Source organism: Cherax quadricarinatus, chromosome 71 (genome assembly GCF_038502225.1).
Source record: "Cherax quadricarinatus isolate ZL_2023a chromosome 71, ASM3850222v1, whole genome shotgun sequence".
NCBI classification, from domain to species: domain Eukaryota; kingdom Metazoa; phylum Arthropoda; class Malacostraca; order Decapoda; family Parastacidae; genus Cherax; species Cherax quadricarinatus.
Genome location: NC_091362.1, coordinates 20,300,639 through 20,323,900, shown reverse-complemented (window position 1 = coordinate 20,323,900; position 23,262 = coordinate 20,300,639). Strand labels below are relative to the sequence as shown.

At 38.4% G+C, this 23,262-nt stretch overlaps 2 protein-coding genes across 2 annotated transcripts in view; both read left to right on the top strand.

Moving 5' to 3' along the window:
• The window catches only part of Gbs-76A (Glycogen binding subunit 76A), a 579,812-nt gene that overhangs the window by 335,840 nt on the left and 220,710 nt on the right, over nt 1-23,262 (top strand). The window lies entirely within an intron of this gene.
• Nucleotides 1-23,262, top strand: part of LOC128700366 (basement membrane-specific heparan sulfate proteoglycan core protein) — a 262,686-nt gene that overhangs the window by 133,490 nt on the left and 105,934 nt on the right. Inside the window, exon 3 of the mRNA XM_053793521.2 lies at nt 21,797-22,104. Within this exon, the coding sequence (XP_053649496.1) occupies nt 21,797-22,104 (308 nt within the window). The remainder of the gene's footprint in view (nt 1-21,796; nt 22,105-23,262) is intronic.

The following is a 23,262-nucleotide window of genomic DNA, read 5'->3' as shown; positions in this document are numbered from 1 at the left end:
GTTCAGGTATCTTAGCTCATCACTGTTAATTATATAATCAGTTCAAGTTTCTTAAATGTGCTCGAAGCTCAGAAATCTTAACTATAACCACAACTCAGGAATCTTAACTGCACACGCCAAACAAACTTTTCCAATTTCATGGGGTTATTTTGCTTTTCCAGAGACGTGATGCCCGATACGCATCTCCTTTCATTTACAGTTTAATTTATTCTAGACTGACTGATAAAAGATTTACAGTGATACAAAATTAAATGCTTAAACTTGAAAAAAAAAGATTGCTTCAGCTGGGTAACTTCAGCACTTTCAATGCTCAATGGAAACTGAAATATGTTTACTTGTAAGATTTCCTTGATGGATAATTTAAAGATTTCCTTATCAGTAGTTCTCTTCATTCAAGGGCTTTGCTGTTTTTAAGCGGGTTTTGTGCTTGCTTTTGGTCGGTTAATGTGTCGGTATGATCTTGACGACCAGCTCTGGAATAGCCTTGAAAGCCAGGTCTAGTATGGTTTGACTTAGTCACTAGGTATGGTGTGGTCATGAGGTCCACGTTTGTATTGGCATTTGCTACCAGGTCTAGTTTGGTCTTGACAATCAAATCTGTAGTGGTCTTCACTACGAAATATGGTGTGGCCTTCACAAACCGGACTGAACTGCTCATGAAGAGAAGGTCTTGAGTAGTTTGGACCACCAGGTCTGGCATGGTCTTGATTACGAGGTCTGACTTACGAAATCGCAATAACACGATTGCAAACAAATCACGGAACGTCTGGTCTGGTCTTGAAGACCAGGTCTTGAGTGGTCTTCACCACCAGGTTTGGTGTATCTCAAGATTACATCGTCTTTTCATCTCTCCATCTCCTCCTGCTGCTTGCATGGTTGACCAGACAGTCTCTTTGAACCGCTGCCTCAAAGTCTCACCCTTAACATACCTCTTCATAATGAGGCAATTTTCATTTTAATATCTCAAAATTTCCTTTCATTAGGCTGTAAGTTACTGCCATCTTGTGGTCTGCTTTTGAACTCCTTTTCATGCAAACGAGGTAACAGAGGTGGATACAAAAAGTTAAGGAACTATTAAAATAATAAATTGCGAGATAAAACATTTCGAGAAACAAAGGAAAATGTGCATAAATTATGGAATATTTTATAGGGAAATCAATTTGTGTGGAATATATATATATATATATATATATATATATATATATATATATATATATATATATATATATATATATATATATATCTATATATATAACAGTAAACCTAAGCTAATTCGTCAGCGTCATCTTATGTCTTGTAGCATTTAGACGATATCTTGAATTTCCGCTTCTGCACTTCCCTGACCATAAGACGTACGTGTGTCAATCATGGCTGAGGAATGTGCAGACTCGCAGACATTCTCCTTCGCTGTCATGGCCTTCCGGGATTGTCTTTTGGAATGGAACGAGGAACGAAGCACCCTGGTAACTTTTCTTGACACTTGGGAAAGTTCTTGAATCTGTATACATTTGGGGAACTTAGCGTCACCCAAGATAAAGAAATGGCAACGAGAGGAAGAAACAAGAATAACGAAAGTTGTCATTAAAAAACATACCATGTACATGGCATACACCATATACTTAGCATACATACAGTGTAGAACATTATATACGTGTTATACTTCCAGAGGCGAATCAACGTAGTCACGTGATGGTTGTGACAAATATTTGGAAAAATATTTTCAATATACTTAAACTGTTCTACATTATACAATAATCTATATGACAACATCGCGTAAAGGCTACGCAATCACGCTTATACACTTATGATTTATAGTGGACTAGTGTAATTTGGATTATGTATGGCGTGGTATTCACTGCAGCAAATACTTTTAATGCTTTTCATCCTTTCTGGCTTCCAGTACATTGTGAATTAATAAAAAAATCGCACTGTCCCAAGCGGTGATAAATTGTTCCACTTGTAATTAATTCAGTGAACAGAAAAGGCACAAAAAAATATTGCCAGTATATCAAAGGCCCAGAGCACAACAAATGAGATGAATTTACTAATGAAGTTTTTCGTTCATGAATCAAATTGTAATTAAACATGTATGTCTTTCCTATCGTTTTTTTTATATAAATCTGTAGTGGCGGGAAGGTGGGGTAGGGGTCGGCCTAGGAAAGGTTGGAGGAAGGGAGTAAAGGAGGTTTTGTGCGCGAGGGGCTTTGACTTCCAGCAAAAACAGTATCTGCACTTTGAAGGAGGGGTGTTAATGTTCCAGTTTTATAACTGTAGTGTAAACGCTAATAATAATGATAAAATAGGAATATAATATACTATAAATAATAATAATAATAATAATAATAATAATAATAATAATAATAATAATAATAATAATAATAATAATAATAATAATAATAATAATAATAATAAATAATAATAGTAATAATAACGAATGAAGTTTAATATAAACATCAACTTCAGAACAATTCAACATAGGTGAGGGGAAGGAGTGCAGGTGGCAGTGTACCTTCCCCCTCTCTTCTCCCCTCTAATCCTGCTTCCCTTACCCTCCCATGCTTAAGGGGGATCCAGTCCCCTTTCCCTCTCCACCCTCCCTTGCAAATGGGGATCAACATCCCTTACACTCACTCCCTTACCCTCTCACGCAGGGAGAGGGTAAGAGGAGTGAGGGGAGTGAATGAGGGGAGGTTGGGCTCAACCTCCCCTCATTCACTTCCTTCCCATGCATGAATGGGGTGAAGACCCCTTTCTCTTCAACCCCTTAAACATCTGGGAAAGGAACAACTTTCTCTCCCTTACGATACTTTCCCCTTTGCAACAAAGGGATCAAGTTCCCCTCCCTCCTCGCCCCTCTCCTATGCAACAAGGGGAAAACTTCGTCCACTTCCCCTCCTATGTGGCTTTCAACCCTCCCTCCAACACAATAGGGGGATCAATTTCCCCTCTCTCCTCCCCAGGGTATCCCTAACACTCCCTCTCCCTAACACTACCCTCCAACACTACGCTCCCTAACAATACCCTCCCCAACGATACCCTCCCCAACGATACCCTCCCCAACGATACCCTCCCCAACGATACTCTCCCCAACGATACCCTCACCAACGATACCCTCCCCAACGATACTCTCCCCAACGATACCCTCCCCAACGATACCCTCCCCAACGATACCCTCCCCAACGATTCCCTCACCCAACGATACCCTACCCAACGATACCCTCCCAAACGATACCCTCCCCAACGATACCCTCCTCAACGATACCCTCCCCAACGATACTCTCCCCAACGATACCCTCACCAACGATACCCTCACCAACGATACCCTCCCCAACGATACCCTTCCCAACGATACCCTCCCCAACGATACCCTCCCCAACGATACCCTTCCCAACGATACCCTACCCAACGATACCCTCCCAAACGATACCCTCCCCAACGATACCCTCCCCAACGATACCCTCCCCAACGATACCCTCCCCAACACTCTCTAGCATAGATATTCTAGTGTTTTCTTCAAACACTAACGTGAAGTCTTGGTTAGACTAGGTTAGGTTAGGTTAAGTTAGATTGACTTAGGTTAACTTAGCTAAAGTTTATTTAAGTTAGGTTAGGTTAGGTTAGGTTAGACTAGGTGAGGTTAGGTTAGATTAGGTTAGGTTAGGTTAACTTAGGCTAACTTACCTAAGGTTTATTTAAGTTAGGTTAGATTATGTCTGGCTAGAGTTATTATAGGGCTCGATGAAATACTCAAAATTGTGGAAAAGGTCGCTCACCTGAATCTCAGATTCTGTTTCATTGATTCCTTTCGATGCTGGGATAATGCAGTGCAGGTTGGATTAAGTTAGGTTAGGTTACTCAGTATATTTCTATTTTAGGTTAGTCAGTATATTTCTAGGTTAGGTTAGTCAGTATATTTCTAGGTTAGGTTAGTCAGTATATTTCTAGGTTAGGTTAGTCAGTATATTTCTAGGTTAGGTTAGTCAGTATATTTCTAGGTTAGGTTAGTCAGTATATTTCTAGGTTAGATTAGTCAGTATAATTCTAGGTTAGGTTAGTCAGTATGTTTCTAGGTTAGATTAGTCAGTATATTTCTAGGTTAGGTTAGTCAGTATATTTCTAGGTTAGGCAAGTCAGTATACTTCTAGGTTAGGTTAGTCAGCATATTTCTAGGTTAGGTTAGTCAGTATATTTCTAGGTTAGGTTAGTCAGTATATTTCTAGGTTAGGTTAGTCAGTATATTTCTAGGTTAGCTTAGTCAGTATATTTCTAGGTTAGGTTAGTCAGCATATTTCTAGATTAGGTTAGTCAGTATATTTCTAGGTGAGGTTAGTCAGTATATTTCTAGGTTAGGTTAGTCAGTATATTTCTAGGTTAGGTTAGTCAGTATATTTCTAGGTTAGGTTAGTCAGTATATTTCTAGGTTAGGTTAGTCAGTATATTTCTAGGTTAGGTTAGTCAGTATATTTCTAGGTTAGGTTAGTGAGTATATTGTCAGATTAGATTAAGTTAGTCTGTACATTGTAGCGTGATCTTCCCATGTATAATCACCTCACTATCGTGAATTCTCACTGTTCATTAGCAGTTCGCTGTCTGGTTCCATTGCAGTCATGTTCATCTCTTGTACTCTAACTTGTTTAAGTTGCCCTTCATACACGTGAGTGTATGTTGCATATGTGTAAGATGTACATGCGTGTATGTTGGGTACATGTAAGATATATTTGAATGTATATTGGACACGTACATGACATATATGAATGCATTTGGGTGTATATATATATATATATATATATATATATATATATATATATATATATATATATATATATATATATATATATATATATATATATATATATATATATATATATATATATATATATATATATATATATATATATATATATTCAATGAAAGAAGGCTGGTACATCAAACAGGATGAGGTTGAAATTAGTCTCCGAGGCTCCATGACCACGAATATCCTTGCACCAGGGAAAACACGCTCAGTACTGCTGGGCGCTGGTGTTTGAGGATGGTGGTCCAGTGGATAGAGACATATGTAATTTTTTTCAGTTCACACAGTACTATGCATGGGAACGCAGGATCGAGTCCTGGCCAAGCCCCAGTAATAAAGACTCTGGTGGAGCAATAAATTGCGTGTTTTGAGTTATCCACATTAATGCATTTATCCAGCATCGTGTTTTATAACCAGATAAACATGGTCACCTCGTGCCTTATCTCTCCTTCAGTGTAATCAGCAGGATAAATGGCTCGGTCTTACACACGGCTGTATTTTAATTTAAACGTATTGCAGACATTATCAGTTCCTCTAATACCATTAAAAAGAAGAGTAATATTTCGTATTTTTAATTCCCCTTAGAGTGGGCCTTTAGGTTATTGGATGTTACTGAAAATTTTGTAAACTTAAGTAGATCTGTGTACTCGCTAGTCGGGCCAAAAAAAAGCACTTAAGCCACGAAAAATAGAGCTAATTCTCACAGTACGTGGGATAATCGTGTTTATATGAGCGTTTCCTGGCTTTGCTGGATCACCTTACTGCCAGCCGTATGGCGGGCGATTTTAATTTCCTTATTTGTAGTTAAATGGGAGTTTTTAAAGGTTATATATCGTAATATATCTTAACGTAACCTAATTTAACTTAAACTAAACTTACTTTAAATAAAATTGCTTTTGTAAGTTCACAAACAAGAAAGTTTTAAGAAATTAACGTTTAGTATTTCGTAAGAAAATGAAAATACCAAAAATAATGAGAGGTTGATCTATAATAACAAAAGTATTTTCTTGTTATATAATGGAGATTTTGAAAGTGAATACAGGGTCTTTGACAAGCTTAACGAGGACATAAACACGCAGAGTGTAAGGCTGTGTCTATGTGATATGACAGGAGCAGACAGCTCTTTCATATATGACAGGAGTAGACAGCACTCTCATATGACAAGTAGACAGCTCTGTTATATATGTCAGGAGTAGACAACTGTCATATATGACAGAAGTAGACAGCCGTCTCATATATGATTGGAGTAGAGAGTCCTCTCATACATGACTGGAGTAGACAGCCCTTTCATATATGACTGGAGTAGACAGCCCTCTCATATATGACTGGAGTAGAGAGCCCTCTCATATATGACAGGAGCAGACAACCGTCTCATATATGACAGGAGTAGACAGCCTATCATTCTAACATTTAATTTCAATGTTTCTACATGACACATCAGAAGGAATAACAACAACATCTGCAGCAACATCATCACCATCCATGAACAGTAACAGCAACAATTAGAGCAGCAACAGCAACAAACAACAACAAACAAAAAAAAGCCCCAAACAGCAACCAACAACAATTCCTATTATATCACAAATTATCTCACGTTAAACTGCTGTTATTTGTCTCATTTCCTCAAGCAATCAGTCTGACATAAACACAATAAACATTTTTAACACTCGACCAATCCATAAAACTTGCTAGTTCATTTTCTGGCTCTAAACTTTTATGGTGCAATAAAACGATCATAAGTAACTTCATTAAAGCTGGCAATTTTCTCAATCTCTAATTTTAAAGATCTAAGTTCGTCGACCTCCCAGTTAATAAAGAAAATTGTGTTCGTATACACTCTTGATGGAAATTAAGGCCTCGTTGAGCTGAGTATTTCACCCCATTGAAGAACGTAACCTTGAGAATTTAATGGAAATTAAGGACTCGTTGAGCTGAGTATTTTACCCCCATTGAAGAACGTAACCTTGAGAATTTAATGGAAATTAAGGACTCGTTGAGCTGAGTATTTCACCCCCATTGAAGAACGTAACCTTGAGAATTTAATGGAAATTAAGGACTCGTTGAGCTGAGTATTTCACCCCCATTGAAGAACGTAACCATAAGAATTTCCAAGCATTACGGCAGGTCTGCGGGCCAATGGTAGTTCCTTCTCAAAACTAACTATTTGTAGGTACTGGACCTGTCGCTCATGGAATTGTCATGTGGTACATAGATGGTACACAGTACCATCAGCCTTGGTGTTAGTGAAGAGCACCGTAGTCTTCAAGACTACGGTGCTTTACGGTGTAAGATTTTTAACACTGTATCTCCACGGTTAATAGACTGATTCCATCATTTCACTAATACACCTGCTGCCTCTGTATTTGACTGAAGAAACCTACTGTGTAGGCGAAACGTTTCATCAGTCAAGATACCCAACTGTAGCACATGTGTCTTAATCATCAACTTGTCAGTATTTTATACCATTACCAATGTATTTCTTTCGTATATTCTCAGCTGAAAATTCTGTGAATATAATCATGACAGGGCCAAAGTATGTTACATATATACTCTCAAACCTTAGCAGAAGATGCAGTAAACACACTTTTAACTGGACCAAAATATCTCCTACATGTAGATGAATGGTTAATAGAACCGACAAGTCGATGTAATCAGTCCATCAATCTTGAAAAGGTTGATGGACTGATTACATCGACTCAAGGTTGAGAGACTGATTATCTCAATCTCCTCCTGTTCATCACCATTCTCCTTTGTATGGACTGATGAAACCACTGTGTGGCGAAACGTTTCCTCATTAAAGATACCCAAGAGTTGCACATGTGTCTAATTTATCATCTGCTTCGTATATTCTCAGATATGGTCAGAAAATTGAGTGAATATACTCATGACCATAATATCCGTCATGAGTTTTTTCTCATGAGTAGAATCAATAAACCGATAAAATACAAAATGTTCTTATCTCTCTCAGGAACAGATAACGTATCTTAGATTTTTCCCTCGATCTTCAAAAGAAAATCGAAAAATAATGTGAATTTTCAAATACTATATTTTTAATTATTTAACGACACGTAAAGTTAATTAAGACTGCAAAGGTTCGAAAATAGAAAAATCTCCCGAGTTAATTTTATATATAGGTTAGTGAACGACGTAGCTTGGAAAAAAATAAAATGCCTTAAAAAAATCAGGCGAATTTTGTGTTTTTAAACTTGTTTATGAAAAAATATCTAAACACATTACAGCGGAGAAAAGTGTAATATTAAAGTAATCGATAGTCGAAAGGTAATTATTATTTTTTTTTGAGTCCGTTTATTAATTTTGATAAAATATGAGATATATCAAAGTTCAAAGATATTTTTTAATTAGGACATCAGAAGTTTACGACGTTTTACTTCGTGAGGAACCGTCATTTAGTCCCTTGTTGCATGACCATTACGAATGGACCGAAACGTCGTCTAGTCTTCATGAACAATTAGTAGGTTAGTTACGAACTGTTCCAGCGGCAATACACTTTTAATCTTAATATAAGAGCGTGTATTTTGATACAGAGAGAGAGAGAGAGTGAGAGAGAGAGTGAGAGAGAGAGATTGACAATGAAGTGATAACAAGTGATAACAAGTGAGCGTCACTGTGCGCGAGATTGCAACACAATACATGCAAGGGGAGAATATAAGGTGTGTGTGTGTGTGTTTGGGGAGGAAGAACAAGAGGGCAGAGTACAGTGTAATTCCCAGCCGTGCCGCTTCCGTCATGGCAAGTTGTCAAGAGGGAGAAAGTTGCACGCCAACTGGTGAGCAACTTTGCAACGAAGGCCAGGCTTTGCATGGTGGAAGGGAGTGGTAAGGGGCTGCCCTCCAACTCCCCAAGTAAGGGTGGCTGGGATCTCTCTCTTCTTGGAACAACTCCCAAACACTGGGTGTTTGGAGGTGGCCTTCCCTAAAGAACTGGGAGACGGGGATCTCTCTCTCTCTCTCTTCTTGGAACAACTCCCAAACACAGGGTGCGTGGAGGAGGCCTTCCCTAAAGAACTGGGAGGCGGGAATCTCTCTCTCTCTTCTTGGAACAACTCCCAAACCCTGGGTGCTTGGAGGTGGCCTTCCCTAAAGAACTGGGAGGCGGGGATCTCTCTCTCTCTTCTTGGAACAACTCCCAAACACAGGGTGCTTGGAGGAGGCCTTCCCTAAAGAACTGGGAGGCGGGAATCTCTCTCTCTCTTCTTGGAACAACTCCCAAACCCTGGGTGCTTGGAGGCGGCCTTCTCTAAAGAACTGGGAGGCGGGGATCTCTATCTCTCTTCTTGGAACAACTCCCAAACCCTGGGTGCTTGGAGGCGGCCTTCCCTAAAGAACTGGGAGGCGGGGATCTCTCTCACTCTTCTTGGAACAACTCCCAAACCCTGGGTGCTTGGAGGTGGCCTTCCCTAAAGAACTGGGAGGCGGGGATCTCTCTCACTCTTCTTGGAACAACTCCCAAACCCTGGGTGCTTGGAGGCGGCCTTCCCTAAAGAACTGGGAGGCGGGAATCTCTCTCTCTCTTCTTGGAACAACTCCCAAACCCTGGGTGCTTGGAGGTGGCCTTCCCTATAGAACTGGGAGGCGGGGATCTCTCTCTCTCTTCTTGGAACAACTCCCAAACACAGGGTGCTTGGAGGAGGCCTTCCCTAAAGAACTGGGAGGCGGGAATCTCTCTCTCTCTTCTTGGAACAACTCCCAAACCCTGGGTGCTTGGAGGCGGCCTTCTCTAAAGAACTGGGAGGCGGGGATCTCTCTCTCCCTCTCTCTCTTCTTGGAACAACTCCCAAACACTTGGTGCTTGGAGGTGGCCTTCCCTAAAGAACTGGGAGGCGGGGATCTCTCTCTCTCTTCTTGGAACAACTCCCAAACCCTAGGTGCTTGGAGGCGGCCTTCCCTAAAAACTGGGAGGCGGGGATCTCTCTCACTCTTCTTGGAACAACTCTCAAACCCTGGGTGCTTGGAGGCGGCCTTCCCTAAAGAACTGGGAGGCGGGGCACGCATCTATTGCGACAGCTCGAGCATATGCAAGCATAGAATACGACCAGATACCGAGATTCGTTTCCGTGACAAGAACCCCGAGCAATCTCTTGACTTTCTAAACTGCAGATACAACTTTCATTATACTATCACCATATTTATTCAGATCTAACAGACAAAATGGAAAGGAAACTATAAAAACATTTCGGTAGGTCCTGGACTATTAATGAGAGAGCGAACGAGAAGACTATAGAAGAAAATAGAAAAATGCGTCCCCACAATATTAAAATTCATTATATTAATGATATACACTCCTGAAAAGTTGATAAATAAGACACATGTGCAACACCTGGGTATTTAGATGTTTCGCCAATAAGCGGATTTTTCAAGTGGATTGAAAAAGCCACCGACTGGCGAAACGTCTTCACCGCAAAGATACCCAAGTGTTGCTCACTTGTCTCATTAAAATTCATATTTTCGCCACTATGCTCTTACGTTCTTCTATTATGCTAACCCATAAAAACTGACATTACCGTTAATGAACTGCTCAACTTTTACTGGTAAAAAAAATAGTTGGCAAAGCCATTAACCTTTTTTTTGTAATCTTGCCAGAACGAAATTTGCTGCGAAATACAGCACCTATTAACTTATGACTCACAACAGCCATTAATGACCTTAAAATACAAGGAAGGTTTCTAAATTTACGGTTCATCTCAAGGCATCAACATGGAAGTGCATGGGAAAGACAGACAGCACATTACCTGATAGCCAACATCTAGGCTATCTGCTGGCAATTATTTCTATCAACAGTAGATTAAGTCCTATCGTATATTGGTGTGTGAATCAAGGATTAAATACAGCAGAAAGCTCTGCTGTATTTAACCCTTGATTAATCTAACGTGTCCTTAAACTGTGGATTAGTTATAAGCTGTTCAAGGTGCAGTATTTTAACTTTTAATTCTTCAAGGTCGTGTTTCCCCACTCTGTGTTCATATATTCTGTAATAATAATAATAATAATAATAATAATAATAATAATAATAATAATAATAATAATAATAATAATAATAATAATAATAATAATATTATTATTATTATTATTATTATTATTATTATTATTATTATTATTATTATTATTATTATTATTATTATTATTATTATTATTATATACACTGAGCGTAGTTTAATTTTTTAATGGGTCTAAGTCTTTTGATGATATACTGGTTAGTTACAGCCCTAATAACGCTGGTTTAGTCGATAGGCCTTAAACTCAATTACCCATCTGATTAGATCATCCCATGTATTGCAATTCGTAAATATATGAAAATGTGTTGACAATTTAACTTGGTTAGTATCCCCTTATTTAATTAGATAATTGTGCATGATTAAACAAAGAGTTACTGAATACTGAAAGAACAGGGTTAATTTTAATTGTAAACTTGAGGATTTAAGTTACTGAGTACAAACCAGAGCTTTGCTAATTTATGCAAACCTGATGAAGTGTTTGTTGAGACTGATTAGTTAAAGTGATCTACCGACTCTGTGAGTTATATTTATATAGAGATTTCTTAGAAGGAATTATTTTACTGTATTCATAAAAAAGTGTTGAGCCCGAATGATTTTGCTCGAGAATAAGGAGAGTAGTTTCGAGTACTTGGATCAAGAGCCCTTTACCTGCATTAAAACACTTTCACTGAGGTTATCAGTAGGAATAATTAAGCTAGACATATTCTACTATTCTAATTAGTGAAACAAGACCTTCTGGAAGGAGGCTCCAGTGGCGGTCTCGGGGCCTGGATGCCACTGGATCCTGGATGCCACTGGATCCAGCTTCCTGGGAAAAGTTGAACTATTAGGGCGTTCTGTGGCACGAACTTCACAGGTGGCAATCATCAGACAACTACGATATCCACATAAGTTAATTCACTTAAGTTTACATGAGCTCTGACTAAAGAGTTAGAAAGCAGTAAGTTAGAGAATCAAGCTCTAAATAATTCTTACTGGCGCTGGAGTTGTACACGTTAAGATATAACTCTAGATCATGGGATAGCCTTGACAATAACATGACAAGAGCTACAGTAGATATATATTAGCACTGGGAAATGAGCTCATGCTTGTATTTCTTCCTCCTCTGCATCACCACAGAGAAATACACTCACTGGATATCTTTCACTGGGTATCTCTGACACGGATATTAATCTCTGACACCTTACACTGTTCAGTGTCGGCTGGTGCCTGAGTGTGTGTTTTGTCTTTAAGCACCAGAGGTAATATCTCAGAACGATTTCCTTGCTCTCATTAATGTTCGTTCAGGTCCCCCTGTCTTCTCCTATTCGTTATCAAGGAGACAGGATTCCATAATAAACGTTCATCTGAACACGCTTGGAAGACCCAAATGATTTATATCAGTTTCAGTAGAGATAAGAGGAGACTTCCCCCTATTGTTAATTTCTCACGGTGGTGATGACTCTGATGATTATAATAGTGGCGACAAGGATGATGATTATTATGACGATGAGTACATGAGAGAATTTGTTAGCATATGGCAGTATAATCTGACCAACCCTGCTGTGGTTCGTACGTCAGCTTTCGTGCGGCAGCAGTAACAGCCTGGTTGATCAGACCCTGATCCACCATGAGGTCTGGTCTCAGACCGAACCGCGGGGGCGTTACCCCCAAAACCCCCTCCAGGTAAACTCCAGGTAATAGGCGACCACATACAAGTACATAATGGAAGGCAGATAGGAATTAGACTCAATCTCTGTTATGAAGGTCTTAGATAAGAAACAATAGCCTCCATTCAGTCTACCTCTAGTTCTACCCAGGTAAATGACATTATAATGGAATAGCAGAAACAAAAGCCTTTTGATCCAAGGAATTTGAGCTCCCCTCTCATTCCTTTGATGAAATATGACCCGTCCAGGATAAGCGGTTCTCCAAAAGTATAGAAACAACAGCAACAACAACAATAATAGTAATAATAATAATAATAATAATAATAATAATAATAATAATAATAACAATAATAATAATAATAATAATAACAATAATAATAATAAAAATAATGATAATAATAATAAAATATACTAGTATACTACTATTACTAGTACTGCTACTACTACTACTACTACTACTACTACTAAATCAATAATAATAATAATCATTAAAGTAACAACGCAACGAAAAGCCTTTCCTCTTCAATGAAGTTGACCATAAAATGAGTCTGCAACATGGGGTGTAATATGCTCATGCAATTAAATAATTATCCGGAGGACAACTGGATTACTCTCTGATACCCTAATAGCCTCATTAAATATTAATCTTCCTTGTTTTCTGATGGGAGGTGAGAGAAATGAAGAAAAGATAGAAAGATGCAAGAGGAAAGAGACGAGAGAGAGAGAGAGAGAGAGAGCGCGAAAGACGTAGTCGATACATACAACAACCAGATGTCCCAAGAACAAAGATTTTTAAAACTCTCTCTCTCTCTCTCTCTCTCTCTCTCTCTCTCTCTCTCTCTCTCTCTCTCTCTCTCTCTCTCTCTCTCTCTCTCTCTCTCTCTCTCTCTCTCTCTCTCTCTCTCTCTCTCTCTCTCTCTCACTCTCTCTCTCTCTCTCTCTCTCTCTCTCTCTCTCTCTCTTTACCATGCTTAGCCGTCCGGCTAATAACTGTATAGGATTCATACATCTCACAAGTGCCAAAGCATCCAAAAATGTTGAGTTTAGTAATCTCAAAGAAATTTATGAATGAGGGTCTTTGAGACGAGTTATGAGTAGGAGGTTTCCAGATTAGAGAGAGAGAGAGAGAGAAAGAGAGAGAGAGAGAAAAAAAATTTAATTGTTCTGCGTGGAATATTGATAAAGACAAGACCAAGAGTTTCAAGAAAGCAAGAGTACAATTTCAGAGACTCTTGTAAAATAGAGCACAACTTCAGAGGCTCTAACGGAACAGACCTATAACTATAGGGATTCCAATAGAGCAGGAGTGGAAAATTAAGGCTCTAATTGGGCCACTGTAATCATTCAAGGGTTCCAAAATATAACAACTCTGGTTCACATGCTCCAGTACACCAAGAGCCTAGATTCAAGAGGGTAGGGGTTCAACTGAGCAGGAGCTCGGGATTCAGCGGGTTCCATTACAACACAAGTACAGGTTCATGTTTTCCTTATAAAAAAAAGTACAGGTCCAGAGCTTCAATAGAGACAGGGGTTGTTGAGGTAATTTGGCAATTTAGAAAAGATGGAGGAGAGTGGGATAAGAAAGCCATGTATTTGGATGCTTCTAATGTAACACACTGCTCGAGATTATTAATGTTGGGAGATGAAAGAGTTCTTTATTTTCATTTAGCTCCCCATAAAACCAAAGTACAGGTTCGAAAATAACAAGAACCTAGGTTCATGGGTTCCGGGAAGAGTTCAGATCCAGTGGGGCCATCAGTGCACATATGCTCTCATTATATGTAAAAATATGGGATTTCAATGCAACTCAACACATTTAGACTTCACTGATGCTGGAACTATGGCCGATATTAATGATGCTTTTAGTGGTTAATTAAATATACACTTACGTAATTGTTTCTTAATATTGTGCTTGTAATGGGTTTTAAATCTGAGGTAAGATAAGAACTCGACAGAGTGAACATTAAAATGGTATAAAATACCGACAGGTTGCGTGGGTGTACTCACCTCACCTAGTTGTGGTTGCAGGGGTCGAGACTCAGCTCCTGGCATGTGTATGTGTATATGTGTGTGTGTGTGTGTGTTTGTGTGTGTGTGTGTGTGTGTGTGTGTGTGTGTGTGTGTGTGTGTGTGTTTGTGTGTGTTTGTGTGTGTGTGTGTGTGTGTGTTTGTGTGTGTATTTAATTGTTTTTCAACAAATAAAAAATTCCCATGACATTTTTGAAGAAATATTTTTGAATTACATTAAACCCCATCAGGATAGCCACTTGAAACCACTTTCCAAAATATGCATTTGAGAATCTTTATTCAAGAAGCAATATATGTTTTCGTGTTAAGGGGCGGTGACCCCTGTGATCTTTAGTGACAGAATGAAATGAGTTTTTTGTGATCTGTTTTGCTTGGAGGACGTTAAGTGACGTGATCAACCTGGGCACTGTCCATATGTCTGTCTCTGTTCATCTAATTTGTTTTTTCTCTGTCTGCCTTCTTGTGAATTTGTGTCTCGTTCATTCGTGTCTCAGGGATGAACATTTCTTTTCACGCAAGACATGTTCTTTGATATTTAGTCAGGCATTAATGCTTAGTTTGTGCCTTATTGTTGCCTATTTCTCAAGGATCGTTCGTTGCATCCCTTGACTACCACGCATAAATTGTTCTTTCGTGATTTGATCTATCGTACATGGATCGTTTGTTATTTTCTTAGCCTATCACGCAAGAACAATTCGTTACTCTCGTAGTCTATCACGCAAGAATAATTACTTGCTGACTTAGTCTGTCAGACAAGAAATATTCGTTATTGTCTCAATCTATCACACACGAATCGGTTTCTCGTGCTTTAAGCTGGTAGTCACGGATATCTCTTTCGTGAATTACGTTGTCGTGTATAACTTAAAGCTTCTGTTTCCATCTGTTGTGTCATATTGTTTATTCTAAGACTTTAGCATTCTGATCCTCGTTTATTCACTAGTTTAAATATATTCTAACAAATCGTTTAATGCGGCAAACAACAACATCCTATTGAATCCTTGCCAAGTCTTAAAGAGACTCAACTTGAAGAACTAAGCCTCAAGACTTACAATATTCATGAAAATCCATGCAGGCTTCTCCTGGTCTGGAAAAGAACTCCTTTCAGCAGTTACGTCTTAAACCGTGCGAGCCGCTCCAAGCACCGTTTAAATCACTCTAAGTGTCCTCTGGAAGACTTCAGGGGTGCTGGAAGAGTTGTGGGGTGCTGGAAGACTTCGGGAGTGCCGTGAGGATCCTTTATTTAGGACTTCGATGATCTCACGGGCTTTTTTTCCCTGTCTGGTCTTGACTAGAAGTAAATGCCACACAGCTCGTGTGTCAGGAAAATATATAGCAGTGGGTGAGGCGTCTGGATCTGTTATCTGGATCTGGGTATTGTTGATGGCTCTTGACCATGGAGAGCAAACAACTTGCTTCTACGCTAATGAATGAACAGCGTCGTAAGAATTGGATGGTTGCTTGATTCTTTTCTTCTTGCCATTTCTTTTTTTATAAATAACTTAAATGTAATGAAAACCTTTCAGTAATCAATAATAACCCACAGGGAGACAAACTCAGGAGATTAATTGATATTTCGACCCCCTTCTGGGATACTCTTTAGCTGAGGAGGATCCCAGAAGGGGGTCGAAATATACAAATCAATTATATTTTTTTTATGACATGCGAATCCGAGTAAAACTGATGGAAGTTTTTTGTTGTGAATAACAAATTGAACCAAGAAATAAATATGTTAGTTAAAGGATATTTAGTAAGGAAGATCTTTGTGCGATGAAGGAGGCCAGATCAATATTATTACGAATACATGGGGAAGCATTAAATCCATGGGGGCCATACAGCGTCTGGGAGAATGGGGAAAATCAGATTCCATCTTAAAAGACAGATGTTAACTGCAGTTGCTAGGATCAAGAGCCCTTCACGTTAAAATAACCCCTCCCCCCTTCCCTTTCCTCTTCCCTTGAAAAGTTGGAGACAGAAAGAGAACTGCCACTATAACATTTGTCGCAACTTTTTACCAACAAACTTTTCTCCACCTTAAAAAGGGAACCATAAATTGTGGAGTGACGTCTTGGTGAATTTGAGAATAGCCTTTAGTCGTCTTCTTGTAAAATGTCGTTTTATCAACCTTAAAGACCTTGATACAAGATCTTCCTGAGTCGCCAGGAAATCTGTTATCCTTCACGTTACAGAATATTGGTGCTATATATATATACACACACACATATATATATATATATATATATATATATATATATATATATATATATATATATATATATATATATATATATATATATATAAATTAAAGACATGAGAGAAAGCCTAGGCCTTTCTTTAAACCCCACCAAATGTGAAATAGTTTCTAACAATCAACACATGATCCAGAATATTAGTGCCGTTTTACCAGGAGCACGAGCCATTGATCCAGCTAATAGCACTCTCCTTGGTGCTCCTCTTGGGTCCAATGCCATCGATCTGATCCTAGGAAAAAAAGTCTCAGACCTCCGGACGATGGAAAGCAAGATGAAAGACATTGACACACACGATGCCTTCTACCTACTCACCAGGTGCCTGTCAATCCCAAAACTTACCTATTTTCTGAGATGCTTCCCAGCCTTCAGCAGTCCAAAACTCAAGGAATATGACTCTCTCCTGAAGGCCATGCTAGAGAGTGTATTGAATCTTTCCCTTGACGATGGACAGTGGTTGCAAGCCTCACTTCCCGTCAGGCTTGGAGGGCTAGGAGTACGCAGATCCTCCCAGATTGCTCTACCAGCTTTCCTATCCTCTTCCATAGCATCAAACGAGTTGATAAGACAAATTCTTCCTGACACCCTCAGTGACTCAGCAGGAATAGAAGACCCTAGCTATGCCAGTGCCATCACCGAATTGGAGACTCTTGCTGCTCCAGCACCAAACCCTAGTGCAGCACTGGGATGGCCCGATTTCTGAAAAGGTGCTTGCCAACATGCTCAGGGCTGCAACATCAGATAGGGAGATTGCCCGTCTCCAGGCTGTGAGTGCACCTCACTCCGGGGACTTCCACCAAACAGTTCCCATATCGGCAATGGGAACGCGACTCGACCCTAAGACCCTCCGTATTGCAGTGGCTCTGCGCCTTGCTGCCCCAATTCACAGAATATATGTGTATTTGCGGCGAAGTGCAAGCAGACCAATACGGTCTACATGGTCTTAACTGTTCCAAAACCAAGGGCTGGCATGCAAGACACAATGAGGTCAACGACATCATTAAGAGAACCCTTGCTACAGCTTAATGCCCAGCCGAGAGGGAGCCCCGATCACTAGCAGCCAACAATACCCACAACCCAGCAAACCACCCCGACGGGATCACGATCTATCCTTGGAAGAATGGCAAGCTCTTAGCATGGGACTATACCTGTGTGTCCACACTGGCTGACACCTATATCCATCACAGTGTGGAGTGACAGGGAGGAGCTGCTGACCACAGGGAGGAGTACAAGATCAGCAAGCACAGGTACATTAGCCAACAGTATCAATTTGTCCCAGTGGGATCAGAGACCTTGGGATCATGGGGAAAAATGCCACACGTTTCCTTAAAGAATTGGGTTCCAGACTCATCGACACCACCAGGGACCCAAGGGCAGCCACTTTCATGGTCCAGCGCCTCAGCGTCGCCATCCAGAGGGGAAATGCTTGCTGCATACTTGGCTCGCGTCCAGCCTCGGAGGAGCTGGATGAAATTCATGATCTTTGATACATTGTGCCATTGTATTCATGTTAATGTTTTTTTCTGTAAATGTATTTTGTTTATTAATAAATGTTCACATTGAATATAAAATATATAGGGGGTGGTAGGAGAAGAAAATATTCAAACAGCTCCGGGGAGAACCTTGAGTTTTCCCTGAGGATGAGGGTCCCCATTCCAGATATAGAGGTGGTAATTCCCTATATTTGAAATATATATATATATATATATATATATATATATATATATATATATATATATATATATATATATATATATATATATATATATATATATATATATATTGGGAGGAACCCTGTGTCTGTCCCCTGAATAAACCGTAGGTGTAAAGAAAAAATAATGAAGAGTAAAAAAGGGAGGGGGTTAAAAGACGAACAACAGACAGAAAACGGAAGGGAAGATAAACGGAGAGAGAGGCAGAAAGGTAAACATAAAGAATGATTCACATAAAGATAAAACAGAAAAAAGCGCGAGATAGAAGGGGAGGGAGAAAGAGAGAGGCAGATGGAGAAAGATAGGAGGGAGAGAGAGAGAGAGAGAGAGAGAGAATAACTTTAGAGAACAGGTTTTTGACTTAAATATAATTGTGTGATTATATTTCAGCACATGTTCACCTATTATACTCACTTATTATACTCACCTGGAAGTGTTCACCAAGTATTACTCACCTTGAAGCACTTACCTACTTGTACTCACCTTATTTTAAAGGATCTTTCTCTCTGAATTGAGCTTTATGAGTCAAAGATCCCTTCACCTGCATCAAGAAACCTAACTGTACTCACACAGTTGTACTCACCTAGCACTACTCACTAGGTTGTACTCACACGACAACTTTAATAACAAAGATGAAGTGCATATTCAGAATACTGAACATATACACAAGATATATACACGTCCTTGTAAATATATATATATGTCGTGCCGAATATGTAAAACTGGTCAATTAGCGTGAACTTATTTAAAATTAAGTCCTTTCCAAAATTTTCTCTTATACGTTTAAAGATATATATTTTTCATTATTGTTAATGTAATTTTTTTTAATTTTGCACCAAAAGAAACTTAGAAAACTTACCTAACCTTGTTTTAACAAAAGCAATTTATTTTAGCCTAACCCAACTAAATATATTTTGGATTTGTTTACAGTAATTTAATACTAAACAAACACAATGAAATATATTTTTTTTCGTTAGGTTCAGAATGATTTTGGCGAAATTATTGCATACACAAATTTTCGCTTGTCCTATATGGCACGATGAGCGTTGCTATTTAAGCCAAGATCGCAAGTTCTGCCTATTCGGCACGACATATATATATATATTTATATATATATATATATATATATATATATATATATATATATATATATATATATATATATATATATATATATATATATATATATATATATATATATATATATATATATATATATATATATATATATATATATATATATACATCATTGCTGCATCACAGAGTACAGACAGGTACAGTCAAACGCCAACTGTGACCTCGTATCTTTGAATACATATTGGAAGATCATCGTGAACAAACAGGTCATTAAGCTAGCACTGTTCGTCAACATCCACTGGACTTGGACCAGCCAATGCATTCTCCTTCCTTCGAAATTCTGGCCAATAGCTCCAGAGAAATGGAACCGTCTATATCGTCTCTTCTGCAGATTGTTAAGCTATCGCTACGATGTGACGATAGCTCACTCAGTCTAATATCGTAAACGGTAGTGACATTAAAGGAATTAAATAATTTAAATGAAACTGGGCTTCATAGAGCTTTATAAGAAATCAAGAACTTTAAAGCGACCTTATCTTTCCATTCTAAAGCGCTGTTTACACTACCAGATTTCGTCTTGTGAATTCATAATGCTTTTAATGGATACAGCAACGTACTGGCGAATAGGAAACCTGCAAAACCTGGCCGTTTATATTATCGAGATGCTTCTCAAGCCACTGAATTTTCCAGTGGCTTGAGAAACAAAGGCCCAAGTGCTGTCATCACAACGTTTCTCTCTTCATAGAGCGAAACACTGTCACAACAAAAGTTTAATTTGTTCCTTTTCTTCATTACCTTTAATACTGTAATTTAATACTAAACAAACACAATGAAATATATTTTTTTCGTAATATTTAGAATGATTTTTGCGAAATTATTGCATACACAAATTTTCGCTTGTCCTATATGGCAAGATGGGCCTTGCTATTTAAGCCAAGACCGCAAGTTCTGCCTATTCGGCATATATATATATATATATATATATATATATATATATATATATATATATATATATATATATATATATATATATATATCTTATATATATATATATATATATATATATATATATATATATATATATATATATATATATATATATATATATATATATATATATATATATATATATATATATTCTTTCTTTCTTTCAACACACCGGCCGTATCCCACCGAGGCAGGGTGGCCCAAAAGGAAAAACGAAAGTTTCTCCTTTTACATTTAGTAATATATACAGGAGAAGGGGTTACTAGCCCCTTGCTCCCGGCATTTTAGTCGCCTCTTACAACACGCATGGCTTACGGAGGAAGAATTCTGTTCCACTTCCCCATAGAGGTGACAGAAAATAAACAAGAACAAGAACTAGTAAGAAAATAGCAGAAAACCCAAAGGGGTGTGTATATATATGCTTGTACATGTATGTGTAGTGTGACCTAAGTGTAAGTAGAAGTAGCAAGACGTACCTGAAACCTTGCATGGTTATGAGACAGAAAAATGGACACCAGCAATCCTAATTATAAAACAATTACAGGCTTACGTTTTACACTTACTTGGCAGGATAGTATACCAATACTAGTCCCCACGAGTGTAGAAACACACACACACACACACACACACATATGTATATATATATATATATATATATATATATATATATATATATATATATATATATATATATATATATATATATATGTGTGTGTGTGTGTGTGTGTTTGTGTGTGTGTGTGTGTGTGTGTGTGTGTGTGTGTGTGTGTGTGTGTGTGTGTGTGTGTTTCTATTTACCTCTACTCGTGGGAACTATTCATATTTCTCATATTTCTTAGCTTTCGTGAGGTCTTATTTCTTGGATTCTGAATAAGTAATCTGTCCTCTGGCCAAGGGGTCTCAGGTCACGGTATTAAATGTGAGAAATGACTCCATATTTTTCATTGAATCAGTTGCTGGAGCGAATGTTTTCTGACTCCTACTCAGAAGTTCAAGATTTTAGATGCAGCAATTCTTGGAATATATTTCTTTTTAATGAATTATTCTTTAGTTGAGTTATAACTCAAAGTAACCCACATATTTGATATGAAATGTAGATGTCGTTTTGATCCACCATCGACCGTAGTATAGTTGGGATAAATTTAATTTTTAATAGTTTAGGGAGGATCGACACATTGTCTAATTTCAATTTCCAATTTGTGGGTCAACTATGAATGGTTTAGCAGCGGTTTTTCAAGTCATATTTCTCGTGAGTTATAATTGTTTACTAAAGAATACTTCCTTATTTTCAGGTCCAGCGCGAGGCGACACTCTCCCCAGTTTGTTTTTGTCGTCGTCAGGGTTCTCCTACAAGACATCGTCTTTCCACTCTACGTTCCGACAGCACCCGGCGCCGCTGGTGATGAAGACGGCTCGCTTCGTGGTCGTTTCTGAGGGCCAGTACGACCATGACCACCACACCCATGGTCGGGAGGACCATGGTCGAGAGGACCATGCTCCAAGGGAACCACATTTCGCTACAGGAAACACCTCTGCACAGGTGTTTCTGGGCAACACTGTCACCCTCGACTGTACGATCCACGACATGACAAACGAATCGGTAAGTCTATTCTCGTGTGTCTTCCTTCATCTAACTTTGAAAACAGCAGCAAACGTAATTAAAAAAAAGTGTCCTATGAATAATTATTGCAATACACTAGCTGGTAAAATTTACACCATCATGTCATCTGGGCCAATTCACTTCTAGTATGACTCAAATCTAGAAGATGTTCGTACAACATCTCTTGGCTTATAGCCATTTCTTTAGTAAGTTAATTTAGGTATACACAAATACAGTTACATAGATTATTATACATAGCATATGTGTAGAGAACCTAAGAAAACCCCAAAAAAACAGTCAGACAAAGTGACTTATTTCCATTGGGGTCATTGTAAAAATAATTATTTATATTTAAAAGTTTAAAACGGGTATCTTAACTATGTAATAATATAAGCATTTAATAAAGATAATGCAAAGAAAGACTTGGAAATAAATTGAGATAGGTAACAACTCAACTTCTTTGTAAATACAAGTTTTTCCGTTAATTCAACTCGTGTTTGGATTGCATCTTGACCATCTAGCCTATGTGTTGCAGATGTAGTTTAATCACTGGTGCTGCAATGCTCAAATATAATCCGATGTGTTGCATATTGATCCTAATGAATTATCGTTGAGGCTCCTGCAAGCCTTTCACACATCTATCAGTGTTATCCTTTTTTTGAAAGCATCTGGAGTGAAGGACCCAGAGTCTCATACATCCTTGTAGTGTATTATCTTCTAGACGTACATTTTATCTCTCATTTGGTAATGTACTGTCTGTTTCAGTTCTCCCATTCTCTTCACAGGAAACGTGTTAATGTGTGTGTGTGTGTAAGAGAGAGAGAAAGAGAGAGAGAGAGAGAAAGCAAACTGTCAAAATATTAAAACAATGTGTGTACCTATTGAAACAAGCTAACATAACACGAACAACTTCAGGTATTCCAAAAAAATCAGAATAAAAAAAATCAGAATAATTCTATTTAGGTCACCACCAGGGGAGGAGGGTAAAAAAAAAGAAAAAAAACTCGCAAACAGGAAAAGTATAAAGATAAGAGAGTGAATTTAAGACTTTTCTCTTTTCAGCTTTAAAAAAAATAAACTTGAGTTTGCTAATCAGCTTGAAGGATTCACAGCTAGATATATTATCACTATAAAATGCTTTTAAAAAAGGCACACGTA